Consider the following 15034-nt stretch of genomic DNA (forward strand, 5'->3'; position numbering starts at 1 on the left):
TGGGGAAGAGACTAGTCACTGAGAGCTGCCAGTGAACAATTCTGGGAAAGAGGGAGGGAGTGAGGGAGAGCATGTGTGATGAGCAATAGCTGTGGACCTTACAGTTGCTGCTAACTGCCCTGGTGCGTGTGTGCGTGTGTGTGTGCCAAGAGCGAGAAAGAGGGAGGGGAGGGAGTGGAGAGGGTGGGGGGAGAGATAAGAGAGAGAGAGGGAGAGAGGAGGAAAAAGGAGAGAGGAGAAGGAAGGAACAACAAGGAAGAAAGGGGACAATACAATCATGCTGTGCTGTATGAGAAGAACAAAACAGGTAGAGCTGAAGATTTTATACTTCTTTTGCACCGAGAAATTCCTAGACTGTGGGCTAAATGTCTCTGCATGTGCATTTATCTGTGTGCGGGAGAGAAAGGGAGATTTTTTAAAAAAACAAAAACAAAAAACCACCCTGCTTCCTTTGCAATCCTTGAGCATCTTCCCACTGAAGGCTCAGATCACACCCCTTCCACGAATGCAGTGGAGGGGTGTCCCACCCTCTCCCTCTCTGTCTCTCTACTGTGGGTGGGTGGGTGGGTGGGTGGGGGGAGGCTGACTAATGATCAGAATTGGGGAGCAATAAGGGGATACATCCTCCCCTTTAGATACACACCTGGGGGGAAGGGGGGTTCGTGGGAAGATTGCATTGCACAGAATTGCCTACCTTGGATTTTTGAGGGGGTGTGGATATAGGTGGGAGGAAGGAGAGAGGAAAAATGGGGTGGGGAAACCAATTCCTTTTTATACCCCCCCCCAATATACCAAGTGAGTCTTGGTTGATAGATTATAAGGATGATTTCTGTCTGTGATGGTCTGTTCTGATGGAGATTAAAGGGCAGGACTTCCAGAGAGCTTGAAAGATGGGTGGTGTTTTTTTTTTTAAAAAAAAACACGAGCGAGAATAGATATATCATGTATTTCCTTTCCTATTAAGGGTGCAAGGGACATTTTCTGAATATGGAAAATAAACCAGCTGCTGGGAGAGATCAGAGGTGTGGGCTGGGGGTTCATTTTCTGCAATGCCTTTCAATATCAGGAGCCCTTGGACAACTGTGCACCAGCTGGTAAAAGAGACAGAGGACCACGCCTCTGTTAGCTCTGGGCTGCGATGGGATGGGAGAGATGGAACAGGATGAACTTGGTGGAAACCAGTTAACCTCCTATTGGTCCCACATGTTTGGGTTTTTGTTGTACGGTGGGGAGGGATTGTGGATAGATTGAGAATTTTGAGCAATTAAAAACAAGGATAAGATAAAATTGTCAAGATACCCCCAGATAGTCTCCTGCCCCTCCCCCTGGCACACCTTTCATGTTAAACTCCATTGCTGGTGAGTGGTCATTCTGCTCCAAATCCTTCTTTGTGAAGAGCAACATGGGCTTATCTTCGTCATGTGGACTAACTTGATTTATTCGCACTGGACCAAGATTTTGGTTTCTTTGATGCTTGAAAAAGGACTTTTGTGTATGCAGAGGTCAAAGACCTTGTGAGAGAGAAATCTCAATGGAATGTTTGTATTGCATCTGGTTGCTGTTTTCCAATATATCTAGCACAGCACTCCATAATGCAGCATCCAGGGGAGGGGGAAACAGTGATGGTTGAAATGATTATGTGAGAATACTGAAGTGTCTAAGATGCAAAATGCATTTCTGAACAACATACATGTTAGAAAGGTGGGCTAGAATATCTCTAGGGTGGGGTTGGTGAATGGGAACCTCCACTTGCATTAGCATCTATTTCCTCATGCATGTGTTTTAGACGCTCTCCAGTTGGTGTTACGTTAACTAAAACCTGATTCAGAGTGGACACAGAACATGTTGCAGTCAGCCAGTAGATCACATTCAGTAGCCATGTGTGGGATGAAAAGGCAAAATGACAGTGAGTGGAGAGGCTTGGCACATTTTAAAATAAGGTAGCAGCAGCCTCTGAAGGTTTGGGGAGTGATAGGCTGTGACACCTTGCTTACCATCTTTTCAAAGCAGAGTTATGGAACACATGGCTAAAATCCTGCCCACATCATGATATACTCTTACACTTTTCCTGTTTTTTTTTTAACATTTTCTAATTTTCATATGTATGATTATAAATCTGTGGTAGATAGGCTGCTAGATAAAAAAAAGAGAAAGAAAGAAACAGGCACTGGCACAGTTACCAACCACACCCCTCTACACACCCCTGTGAGTACATTTCCATAGATGCAACTATGCACCCAGCATTTTCCCACACATCTCAATATACTTACCAATATACAATTCAATGCACATACTTTCGCAGACACAAAGAGACACACCCATGCACATATCCACTCATTCAGATGCACATAGACAGAACTGCACATTGGTGCACACAGGTGCAAAGCTCTATTCAGACCCCCCCATACATCTTCACTGATACCCTGTGAGTTATACTGCATGTGCACGCACACACGCGTGTGCATACACACACACACACACACAAATGTGTACCTATTCCTTAAAACCCTTAACTGGAAAAAAGGAAGGAACCCTTTCCCTGTGCTTGATCCTCTTCCTCCCCATTCTCTCACAACCATTCAGAAAAGGAAACGCAAATAACGGTGTTCTTAACAAATTGCTGTTATCTCAAGTGGGTGTTTCCACATTTCAGGGAGATTTCTTTGCTACCTGGGGAATCCCTCCCTGCATTTTTGCTTGGGAAGAATCTGTTTTTTTGGGGGGGGGGCAGGGCGATCTTAAGTTCATAAGTATGTGTGTTTGTATGCCTCTGTATTGGTCATGTATATTTGAAAGCTTATGTGTCTCCACATCTGGTATCCTAGAAGAATATATAGAAGAACATAAATCAAATTAATTTTAAAACCATGGATGGTTTATCCTACCCCCTCCCTCAAAATCTATATCTATAATTTATGCCTGTAACTGGAATACACAGAATGAAGCATTATACCTTACTGGCCTTGTAGAGGCGCTACATAGATTTTTAACACTTCAGTAGCTGTTAGATTATGTCTTTAAAACATGTATCCTTAAAATGCTGAAAGGTGTTGCAGAAGAAAAACCAGAGTTTAGATTTGGGAAGATTTTGAAAGTTAAACCCTAAAGTTTGCATTGTACGCTATGCTTAGAAAAATGCTGTAGATATGTTTCATTAGCCCATGGCTATGCTTCTCCTGTATTGTAGTATATACTGGAATAGACAAATACTATGTGGGTAAAGTGCTCAGTAATGGATTGAATGGATGATTAAATGGAAACTAGCATTTCCTGCTTATAGGTGATATGATCCTTGTCTTATTCATTGCCTCCCTGATGCAATACACTAGTGCTTGAGAGAAAGAGAGGTTTGAACCCTGCCACACCCATGAAATCAAAGGAAGGGGAGGGGTACAAGGAGGAGGTGGAAGAAGAGAGAACCTGCATTTCATTCATCTTCCAGATTAGCAGCATGGATAAGACAGGATCTATCTATCTAATCTATCTAGTCTATCTGTCTATCTGTCTGTCTGTCTGTCTAATCTGGAAAGCAACTGAAGAGGAAGCAAGTGTTAGGGAACTATTTCAGCAATTACAGTCAGATAGTATAGTGCCTTGAACACCAGGGAGACAGCAAGGTACAGAGGAAGATGGAAAGAGGGGAGTAAGAAGCAGAGAGGAGGTTTTATTGCTTCAGGGTATTATGGTTCTCATTTTAAAAAGGATTTTAAAAAAGCTTGCTTATGCTGCATAATGTAGATATTGCAAAATTGCAAGGCGTGTTTGTTTGTACCTTTAAATGGAGAGCCAAGGAGGAGGTGAAGCGATCTTCCTTCTTTGGGGGAAATGATGCGGCTGATTTTCTTCTGGTATAATGCGCTATAGCAATATCATCAAATAAAGCCTACGGAACTGTATCTCTTGGCACTAGCCGTAAATCATGGTCAGAGTTTATCTTTCGGAAAGACATGTCATATGGCTTCTCAAAACTTTTAATTTCAGCTTGAGAGTTTTTTTGTGGCTAAAGGCTTTTGCAGATCTTATGTTCCTTCCATGCTATTGTCTTATAAATGAAATGTCTGCATAGAAATATTCATTCTTGGTTCTTTTCGTCCTCCTTCCCTTCCACCCACCCACCACTTTCTGAGCTCCTTGGTTATTACAGAAATGGATTTTTAATAAATCACATAATGTAACCCATCCCCCATTGCATATATGAGCATCCCAAGAGGTTTAATTGAAAACAGTTCTTCCATAAAGAAAAAGGCAACCAAGATGGTTAGTTTCCTTGTCAGTACAACTTTTCCATCATTATTTTCAACAACATTTTAGAACTAAGGGCCGTGACTGTTCCTTGTATTGAGTTGTACTGAATTACAAAGTTCTAATATAAGAGTATTTAATGCATATTGCATAAAGTAAAAAAATAAGATTCCTTCAGCAAGAAGTTTAGGGCTTCTCAAGAAGCACCTGGAAACAATGGATATGTCTGCAATAACACTCACACACCTGTGGTTTCCAGGAGTTTCTAGAGAAGATGTGTAGTGTAGAGCTTCTTTCTAGGCTGAACAATTATTTAACTTGTAAGCAGTAGAAAGCAATCTTTCAAAAGGGCACAAACACTTTCCCTGTCCCATGCTGGGAAAACTGTCAAAACTTGGAATTCTCCCACCATTCCTTAAGTCAATGCCCCATAGATATGATGTATATAACCAGAGGCTGTTCTCCTGTGCAAGGGTGAGATGATGTGATCGTTCCAAAGGCAGTGTTGACAGATTATGAATTCAGTGTATACCCCCTTGGCTACAGCTGTTTTATCCTGTGCTTATCTTTTTCACATTAGGACTGTAAAATATGAAGGCTTTTTGCTCTCTTTTGCTGTGATTAGTGTATAAAACACTGCCCGACCTGGAATGTCCCTTGCTGTGGGCGGGGGACATGATTTTATCTGATTCTATCTATCTATCTATCTATCTATCTATCTATCTATCTATCTATCTATCTATCTATCTATCTATCTATCTATCTATCTATCTATCTATCTGTCTATCTGTCTATCTGTCTGTCTGTCTGTCATTAGATTTATATCCCGCCCTTCCTCCCACTAGTTGCTCAGGGCAGCATTCTGCTGGTCACAGACTGTTTGGCTGTTTCTCTGATTTGGGTCCTCTGCCTTCTCCATACTAAAATGGGTCCTCTGCCTTCTCCATACTAAAAGGTGTGGATGGGCCTATTCTTAAGATTTGTGTATATAAATGATTGGCTTTCTCAGTCATGCAGTGAGTACATAAACTGCAGGTTCCAAATGTCTCACACTAGGAGGATGTTTGCAGGTTAGGTTCTATCTTCCTGCCACATGGCACACCATGTGTTTATGCACAAATCCTGGACTTGTTTTGTCCCACACCATGGAGGCATACATTATCAAAGGGCTCTTTTTTTCTCCCATGATCTGTGAGTTTATCACCTGCAGGCACTTTCCTGCTGCTGCTGTGTTTCAGATGAGAGCTTTTGACATTGTGTTTTGAACGGGTTCATATACCTTCAGGGCATAAAGTTTTTCAAACAAGGGTTTTGCATTGCACATGTAACTAGCCTGTGCCTGACTCTTGTACAGGCCAGTTTTTCAGTACTGCATGTATTTGCAGCTCCTAGTGATTATGAGCATGTGTATATAGAGCTGCCAACATTTCAGAAGGGGCATGACTGTTCTTTGCAGCTGTAGCAAGTTACAAAGTTCTGATATAAGGGCATTTAATGGTGAGGCAAAATAAACAACCCAACCCAAACCAACAAAAAACCCACCTGTAAATCTGATTCATACCAGTAGCTACCATGACAAAAACAACTCCATGTAGTCAGCTCCACTTTAGAGGGGTAAAGTCTGCAAGCATCACAGCATGTGGGTCACGTGAGCTACTTCCTCACATGGTTACTACCCATGTCTGTACCAAGGGCTGCAATGGAGGAATGGCACTAGCATGGAACAGAATCATGCAACCAGAATAAGCCATGTGATTCAGCACTTGTGTATCTTACAATGTGCAGCCCAACCACACAAAAAGAGCAGCTTTGACAGAGCTGCTGTGCTACAGAGAACCATGTCTGAACTGGGCCTAACTCACTTATTGTGGTATGAGTTTCCACAGGCAACAATCTACTTCAGCAGATGGAGAAAGCAGACTGAGAGCACATTTGTCATAGCATAAAACCATGAATACTAAACAGTTGCTATAATACCTAATGGGAGTTACTTTTTGGGACATCTGATAACCCACCTTATGAATAACCTGAGAGCTTCATGTGTTTCAAGATGTGTCAGAAACAATATTGAGGAACTTGAAAAGGTACTTCAAAGGCAACAGAACATAAGCAGCATGCTATACAAGGAGAGGTTTTTAGAAAAAGTTTAGCTAAAGATAAGAACTATTTTATAGTGGGCCTTCCTGAGTTTACAATATCCAGTTAGGATGAGAAGCAAAGTGACAACTATTAGAGACATACTATATAGAAACGGAAGCGTCAAAATCTTTCTCACTATTCAAAGGTGTTCACAAAAGTAAAACAACATGGGAAAATGTTCTCTAACATCCTGAAGTATAACTAAGGTCCCTTTCATGCCCGTACCCAACCATATGGAATCATTTGTACATGTAGCTACCTCATCTTGCTGTGGAATGTGTGTTTACTGAAGCAACACAGTTGGGGACAATTCCATGGGTCTTTTACTGCCCAATCACCACCATGCCAGATGGGAGTGTAATACATTAGGGCCCCACTCATACGGTGGGTTATGTTCCGGACCCCCGCTGTAAAGCGAAAACAGCTGTAAAGTGGAACCCATTGAATAGAATGGCACGTGATGCCCGAAAATCGCAACAAGCGCCGTATGAGTGGGGCTTTAGTCTAATTGTGTCTAATTGAGACCGCTGTATTAGCGAATCGCTGTAAAGCGAAGCTCTGTAAAGCAGGACCCTACTTTAATGTCCCGGGTCTTCCTCACCTGACCATCAGTCATTTCTCATGTGATTACAGTATTCATGCACAAGCTGAAGCCATACTGGATTGCATTGCAGAGAAGCAACGTCTGTGAAACTGTGCATGTGTGAAGGAGGCCTGATGAACAAAAAGAAGGTTCACCAAAATGGAAGGGAAATGTGGGTCAGTAGAGTGGGTAAATAGGAATCCAAATTAGTTGGGAAAAGCTTCTGGTCCAGTTGAGACATAAAGACTGATCCTATGTGTATCCACTCAGAATTTAGTAGCTTGATTTCACTTCCACAGATGTGTGTGCTACATTGCACTGGTTGAAGTTTAGAAGATATTCATACCTTCCCTTTTAAGCTATTTGGATCTCCCTATGGAGCTCCATCTTATACTCTGAAAATGATTGCTATGTATAAAGTAATTTGTAGTTTTAGACTAAGGGAGAAGGAACAGTTTCACACAAGTCTAGAATAACAAAATTGTGATATGCAGAAATTAATTTGGTGCAAGGTTTCAGAAAGTATTTTCCCCAAGTAGCTCACTCCCCCGTTCTGTGGCGCAATCCCCTAGCTTCATGTGGGTGATGCAACTACGTGGACAGGCTCAATTCCCATGGACCTCCCTCCTGGTTGGGTGCCAGTCAGGCCAGAGAGACCCATGTGCTTGCATCATCCACAGGTAAATCACAGAAATATGGAACTGCATCATGGGGAAGCACATCCCATGCCACAGTTACTATGTGTGAAGGTCCTAAAGTGCACAACTGACCTTTGGAACTCATTGTCATTAGATGTGGTAATCCAACAGGGGAACATGCAAATTCACAAATGACTAAATAAATACATACAAATCAGAAATGCAGTGGCTAATACTATGAAGATGGTCAGCACATGCACCCTGCTGCTGTGAGGGAGTTCTGGACTTGAATGGAAAATGGTATTAAGCTGAGTCCTCTCGTTTACACTGTACTTAACACAAAATACTGGGCTACATCAGTTCTACTTAACCCCTGTTGGATTTCCACTGAGGCCATTTCTCCCTGCATGGCAGTCTCTCTTTCTACAAATCTCAGTTAATATTTCACATGGGGATTGTGAATTTTAATTTATATAACATTTGCATAACTCTTTTGAATTCCTAGATGCAAGGTCAAACTTGTTTTCATTGACAGCCTTTTGTGAAGGAAAAAAGCCCACAATTTTGCTTCTCGGTAATTTGTGAAAACATTAATTACTGGATATAGCTTATTCCAGATAAGCTGCATCCTTGCTGGATCTTGTGAGGAAGAGATGGGCGAAAGATGGTGCTCTGAGGGGGAGGGGAGTTCTTTTTTTTTAAAAAAAGAACATTTAAGAAAGAAGGAGAGAGAGAGAGAGAGAGAGAGAGAATTTCTATGTCCAAGTCTTCCGGGTCTCAGATTGGTCATGGTGCTTACTGAGCAAAGGTGATTGGTTTTTGATTGACGTAATGATTATGATGATTTAATTGTGTTAATTGTTTCAGCAGCAACAACAAAAGAATCCCGTGGTGTCTGTAAGGTACCATAAGCATATATTATTAATATTTCTTTGAATATTATTGACTGGTACCATCAATCTGCTGTTCTTATGGATAGAGATTACCAACAGAGTACCAACAGAATCTTTGTAAAGTTTTCTCTGATGATGTGTATGAGAAACTTGAGTGAGTTCTGCTGGGGTTCTAATGCGCTTCTGCCCTAACCAAATGAAAGCCAAAATGCAGTATCCTATTGAGGGTCTTGTCACTGTCACATATGTAAGTGGGGAGAGTGCTCAAGCACCCAGGTACTGCTTGCAGGCTTCCCATGGCCAACTGGATGGCCACTCTGAGAACAGGATGCTGGACTAGATGGGTCATTGGCCTGATCCAACAGGGCTCTTCTTATGTTCTTATATTATGTCCTGTCCTGTGAGGAGCCTGGCATGGTACGATGAGACTTTGTCCTACACAGCATCAGTTGTTTTGTCATGTGTCATTGATAGGCATTGTTGCCGAGTTCTTCGTACTCTTGTCTGCTTAAGACCTTTCTGCATCCAGTTTACAAAACAGTTTCCATGTTGTTAGCCTCTGCCTCAAAGACAGCATCCTTCTTGCCATTATGTAGACAACATATCCTCCTCATGTATGATAATGCAAAACCCCTGTGGAGAAACACACCCATTTGCTTATGTGGAAAAGTAGCATTAGGAAAATATTGATTTCACTGTCTTTAGTGCAATAAAGGTTTTGTTCTTCTTGAATAAAGTTAATAGCACTATCTCCTCCTCCTCTTCATTTCCGCTTGCACACCCATCTGTTCTGCTTCCAATTTTTTACCCCTCCTGTGTGATTCATATTTCCATGTTGCTAATCCCTCCTGTGGACCTTCTCAGCCAGTCCTTTTACTGCCCTGACTTTTTTCATCCTTTGTTTCTCTTATGGCCTGTTTATTTGAGCAACCCATTTTCATTCTGTTTTGTACTAAAACTATGGATGTGATTATATCTGCAAACTTTCCAGAGCTTAGGTTCCCCCCACTCCCACTATTTTGCAAACGGCACGAATATACATATCCGAACTGGAGGAACAATGTCACTTCATCTATGCGCAGCACCATAACTATCAGGGTAGAAACACACAGTTCCAATGCATCTCCATCTCTCTCTTCTCTCATGACGCTAGTTAAACCTCACCTCTTTTTACTGTAAAACCTGGTGGGATCAGCTTGAGTGTGTTGTTTTTTAAATTCAGCTTCAAAGAGATTTTGCAGCTGATCAGCCGATCAACCCATTCCCCCTCCAGGTGTGGCTAATGGAAATGCTTTGCCATAGGCAACTAGTGTGTTCACAACCTCAGAAACCATGCTCCCAAGCAAATCTGAAATGGTAGTCCCTAGGGTGGCTAGGCTGGATGTGGCTGAAGGCTTGCTATGCTGAGGCAGACCAGTGTTTTAACCCACCAGTCTATCTACTGACAGTGGCAAGTTTTCCCCAGAGCTAGATATAACAACAGCATTGTGGTTGGCAGGCACAGTGTGATGGCAGTATCTACCCACTGTTGTTAATCCTCAGCATCTGACAGTCATAGAGGAGATGTCTCTGAACTTGGAAGCTGCAATTTGGATATTGTGGCTTGCTCTAGCCATTAATTGACCTATCCTCTGTGTACTTGTTTTATCTGGTAAAAGCAATAATGCCCGGTGAAAATGTGTTCCATAGGTTAATTATATGTTGTGTGAGGAAGTAATTCCTTTTGTTTGTTTTACATCTGCTGTGGGTGGCCTTGGACCTTTTTTATTTAGAGATTATTTCCCCTTATTTGCTCTCTTCACACCAGTCATGTTTCTCTAAATCCTCTCTCTTGTCCTCTCTCCGTATTCGTTTTTCCCCTAACCCAAGGAGCCCTTTCTGTTTCAGTTTGCATCCTTTCAACAAATACCTTCTCCAGCGTTCCTGTATCCTTTTTTTAAAAGGTGGGGTTGACCACTGGCCAGAACTGCACCAAGTACTGTACATTAAGATTATGATGCTGGTTGTTTTATTTTTCAGTTCTTTTTGTAATAATTCCTAGTATTGTATTTTTTGCTTTGTCTGCATTAACATTGCAGAAGAGGGGCCATTTGCAGAGACTGCTGGCTGATTGGGCTCAGTGAATGCCTTTAAGATACTCTTGGAATATCTGGGTGTGACCCCCCCCCCCAGTGGATTTGGTTCCTACTTATCATAGGATTTCCTGAATTATCCTGGCATTTTGTTATGAGCAGCCAGTGCTCTTACATTCTCACGTGTTACTGTCTTGGGAGGACTATACTCCATGCCTTTTCTAAGCACCATCTTGTAATTTGTAGTGGACAGTCCTGAGAATATGAGAAGTGTCTTGCTGAATAGGAACAAAGGGCCATCTAATCCTGTATTTCTGTTCCCCCAAAACAGTGGCCAGGCAGATACAGGAAACTAAGAAATATGACACTGGAGATACCCATTGGGAGGCTTCTTCTCTTTCTGCACTACCTTGTTTGATTTGGAGATCCCATCCCATGCCTTTGTATCTTGACAGATAGTTACTTGATTGCTATCCTAATAAGTAGATCAGATCTGATCTTAGGGGAATCTGATCTTAGTGGACCACCTGCACACACCTTGAACTCTTGTGTGGACCCTTTAATCACTCTTGCCTTTTTCACATGGCTAGACTTCTGGCTGTCATCTCATTATAATAAATGTCTAAAGCAATATATAGATACATGAGCTAACTATTTCATTTCATTTATTTGTAATATGATAGGCCACTGCGCATTACCAAATATAATAGTGGTGTGCAGCAATAATAAAATATAACAGCAACAAAGCACACAGATAAAAATAGTTTAGTGAAAGGTTTAGTCTGATTTGCCATGGAACGAACCTCTGCCGCATGTGTAACCACAACGTGGGCCTCCATAGATAACCACAGACAATGGGCTGGTATATATGGAGTAAGGGAATTTCTCAGTATCCTGGTCCCAGTGCTGGGACTTTATATGCTTTATACACTAGGGCTTTATACGCTAACAGTAAGGCCTCAAATTTAGTCCTGTAGCAGTTCCCTCAGCACTGGTGTTGTGTTGATGGGTGGCAATTGTGGTCATAAGCTGTGCCACTGCATTTTGTACTAGCTGCAGAATCTGGACCAAGAGTAAGGGCACTGCAACAATCTGTTTGTGAGGTTACCAATGCATGGATGGCTGTAGCCAAGCTATCCCTGTCCAGGAATGGTTGTAGCTGCTGCCAAAGCTGGTAAAAAATACTCCTAGCCAGCAAAACCACTTGAATTTCCAGTGACAATGATGGATCAAGAGGTACTTCCTCTGTTCCTTCAGAGGGAGTGCAGCCCATCCACAATAGGTAACTGACGTATATCTTGGACAGTAGAACTACTTACCCACAGGACCTCCATCTTATCAGGATTTAGCTTCAGTTTATAGAAACTATTCCATTTTTTTTCAATTGCTCTGAATCCAGCTGATCTGAAGCACCATGAAAAGCTGCAGTATGAATGTACTGGGTATCCCCTTTCTGGCACTGATGTTTGTGGGAGGACAAAGGTACTGCCCTAGGAGGATTGCACCACAACCTTTTCCTGAATTTTGCTATATACTTGTAGCATCCTAAGAATGTAAGAGCTGTCTTGCTGGATCAAGATAAAGGGCCATCTGGTCTAGCATTCTGCCCCCAATGCTGGCTTGGCACATGCCTCTGGGAAGCACACAAATTGGGCTTGGTAGAGATAGCCTTTATCTAGTGGAGGCAAGTGGCTCCAATGTCAGTGGGGCAGTGAATCCGCTCTGGTTTTAGTCCAAACTTTCACAGAGCTGTCCAGACTTTCCATGTTATAATGGAAATATTTATGTCACTATAGGTCCTGATTGGCCCATCTAATTCCTCTCCCCCATTGTCTGAATTTGCAAGTTGGCAACGCAAATGGAGGCCATTACACCATACTATTTGTTATAAACAACTGATAATCTAGGAGCACTAATATACATTATAACATTCATAAAGGAAAATTAATCTCCCTTTAGTTGAAGCAATAACTGGCAGTGAAAGTTGTTATTGTCTACTGATGGCCCCTTTATATATTAATATTAATTTGCTTATATTTATAGCTCTGTCCTAACCAATTTGGAAGTCAGACAAAACCATCTATTTACAACGTGTACCCATTTACTCGCATTCCTCACATTCTGAACTGCCTGCCTGCTCCAGACACTGAACCTTTCTGTAGTCCTCTCAAACTACCTTCCAATCTCACTAAGAGATAAAACTCTTGTGGCTGTTTGTCTTGGGAAAAGGGCATGGGAATATTTGGGTGCATGGGACTTCTCTTGGTTGAAGTATGCCGCCCTGGGCTTCTTTCTGGGAGAAAGGGCAGGATATCAACTTAATAAATAAGTAAGTAAGTCTGACGGAACAAACTGGGCTCCTAGTAGGGAGAAAGCTCCAGTTGGCAACCTGGACATGGCTGTACTCAAGCCCATCCTTTTGGCCACATCACTTCAGTTAGGTCCCTCTATTACAAATAATCTAATGATAAAAGCAGCAGTCTGATGCACCCTTGGGAGCTTATTTACACAGTAAGGGATACCACCGCTGTCTGAATTAAGCTTGTTAATATCCAGTCACCATTGATATACAGCAACTTTGTGTTAGTTGTTAATTCTGAACTCTACTAAACTCTGCATATTTGACAGCCAGTGTGGTATAGTGGTTTGAGTGTCAGAGTGGGACCTGGGAGACCAGGATTCAAATCCCCACTCACCCATGAAGGTTTCCAGTCACTATCTCTCAGCCTAACCTGTACCTCACAGGGTGCTGTGAGGATCAAACTGGGAGGGGGAGAACCATATTTGTATGCTGCCTTGAGATTCTTGGAAGAAAGGTGGGTTATAAATGTAATTATAATAATATATAATATAATATAATGTACTATATGTTATTATTGTTATGCAATCACGTATTGCTTAAAATTGCCAGGGACATTTTCATCAAGCTTCTTCTTAATCTGTAAGTAAATTAGGGTTTGTTGTATGAGGAAAACAGTGTTTTAAAATAATCTTCATCATCCTGCATATTTCATGGTCCCGTGGCTATTAGTACGGCAGTGAAACAGAATATTTTACAGAAAGAGAATCTTATCTTAAATTTACAAAATATTACTTTTTAAACATGACAAGAAAAAAACCCTCTTGTTCTGAGGTCATCGTGCTGCAAGATCCAGGAATACTGAAGGTAGCTGAGCTTCAGTGAAGGAGGAAAAAGCAAAACTGAAACACCTAGTAGCTCATTTATTTATTTATTTATTTATGAATACATACTGCCCACTCATAAAATATCAAGGTGGTGTACAACCATATATACAAATACAGTAAAACATATTGTATAAAATAATCAAAATAATCATAAAAATGAATGGCTCATCTTGATTTTTTTTAACAGCTGAATAGATCTGTTGGCATAAAAAAAGTCTGCAGGAGGTTCCAAAAATTACCAGCAAGGATGGTATCTTGGAGGGGAGGGGATTTGGGTTGAGGAATGTGTACCATGTGTCATGCACCTCCTTGAATCTAATCCTCCTTCCCTACTGTCTTGGATGTTATAAGCTTTTAAGAATTCTGACTATTTTAAAGCTAAAATAGTTTGGCAGGGGATCTATAAGAATCAGAGGGAAAGTGTGCTTCATCCAGTTCCTATTAATCACTCCCACAAATACTCTAAGCTTTGAAAGGGGCAGAGCCTCTAACAGCTTAAAATATTTTGGAATGGGGGATGAAAATAGTGCTGGACGATGTGCACTATGAAGTACTCATCCCTTGATTCCAGTTTCCACAGCCCCCAAACCTTCCCATACAAGTGTAGGGAAAATGGAAACGGACTGCCTTCAAGTCGATTCCGACTTATGGCGACCCCATGAATAGGGTTTTCATGTTAAGCGGTATTCAGAGGGGGTTTACCATTGCCTCCCTCTGAGGCTGAGAGGCAGTGACTGACCAAAGGTCACCCAGTGAGCTTCATGGCTGTATGGGGATTCGAACCCTGGTCTCCCAGGTTGTAGTCTAACACCTTAGCCACTACACCAGTAAAATAACATCTTCCCGCACTGTACAGCTTGAGTTCAAGGACTAGATGAGCAAATTCAAGGACTAGATGAGCAGCCATAGGAGAACCTGTACAGTTGTGCCTTTCAGCCCCTCTGCTCAGGCTGGGAAGTTGTGAGGGGCAAGCTTGTTGTGGATTTCCCTAAAAAGAGCTCCACAGAACCAGTGCTGAGAGCAGGTACTATTGCAGCCCTTTTCCTGAGCCAGGCAGCTATTGGCTGGAACAGAGCAGCTAAAACAGAAGCAGATGTCCCTGAAGCTATCCATGGAGCTGAGCTTGGGAAGGCCCACTGTAACCACTCTGTTTGAGTTGGAGCTCCAAGATCAGGGAGACCAGCCACAGCTTTTTGCTTGAGATGGTTATTTGCCGGTTCAGCTACAGGAACTGAACTTGCTTTGCCCTGATCTCTCCTTTTTCTTCATTTGTAAACCCTC

General features: G+C 42.0%; 1 protein-coding gene across 1 annotated transcript in view; it reads left to right on the forward strand.

The window, feature by feature from the left end:
- Positions 1-211: 211 nt before the first annotated feature.
- The window catches only part of GAP43 (growth associated protein 43), a 93779-nt gene continuing 78956 nt past the window's right edge, over positions 212-15034 (forward strand). Inside the window, exon 1 of the mRNA XM_061629548.1 lies at positions 212-307. Coding sequence (XP_061485532.1) covers positions 278-307 — 30 coding nt within the window. The 5' untranslated portion in view covers positions 212-277. The remainder of the gene's footprint in view (positions 308-15034) is intronic.

Source organism: Rhineura floridana, chromosome 5 (assembly GCF_030035675.1).
Source record: "Rhineura floridana isolate rRhiFlo1 chromosome 5, rRhiFlo1.hap2, whole genome shotgun sequence".
Lineage (NCBI taxonomy): Eukaryota > Metazoa > Chordata > Lepidosauria > Squamata > Rhineuridae > Rhineura > Rhineura floridana.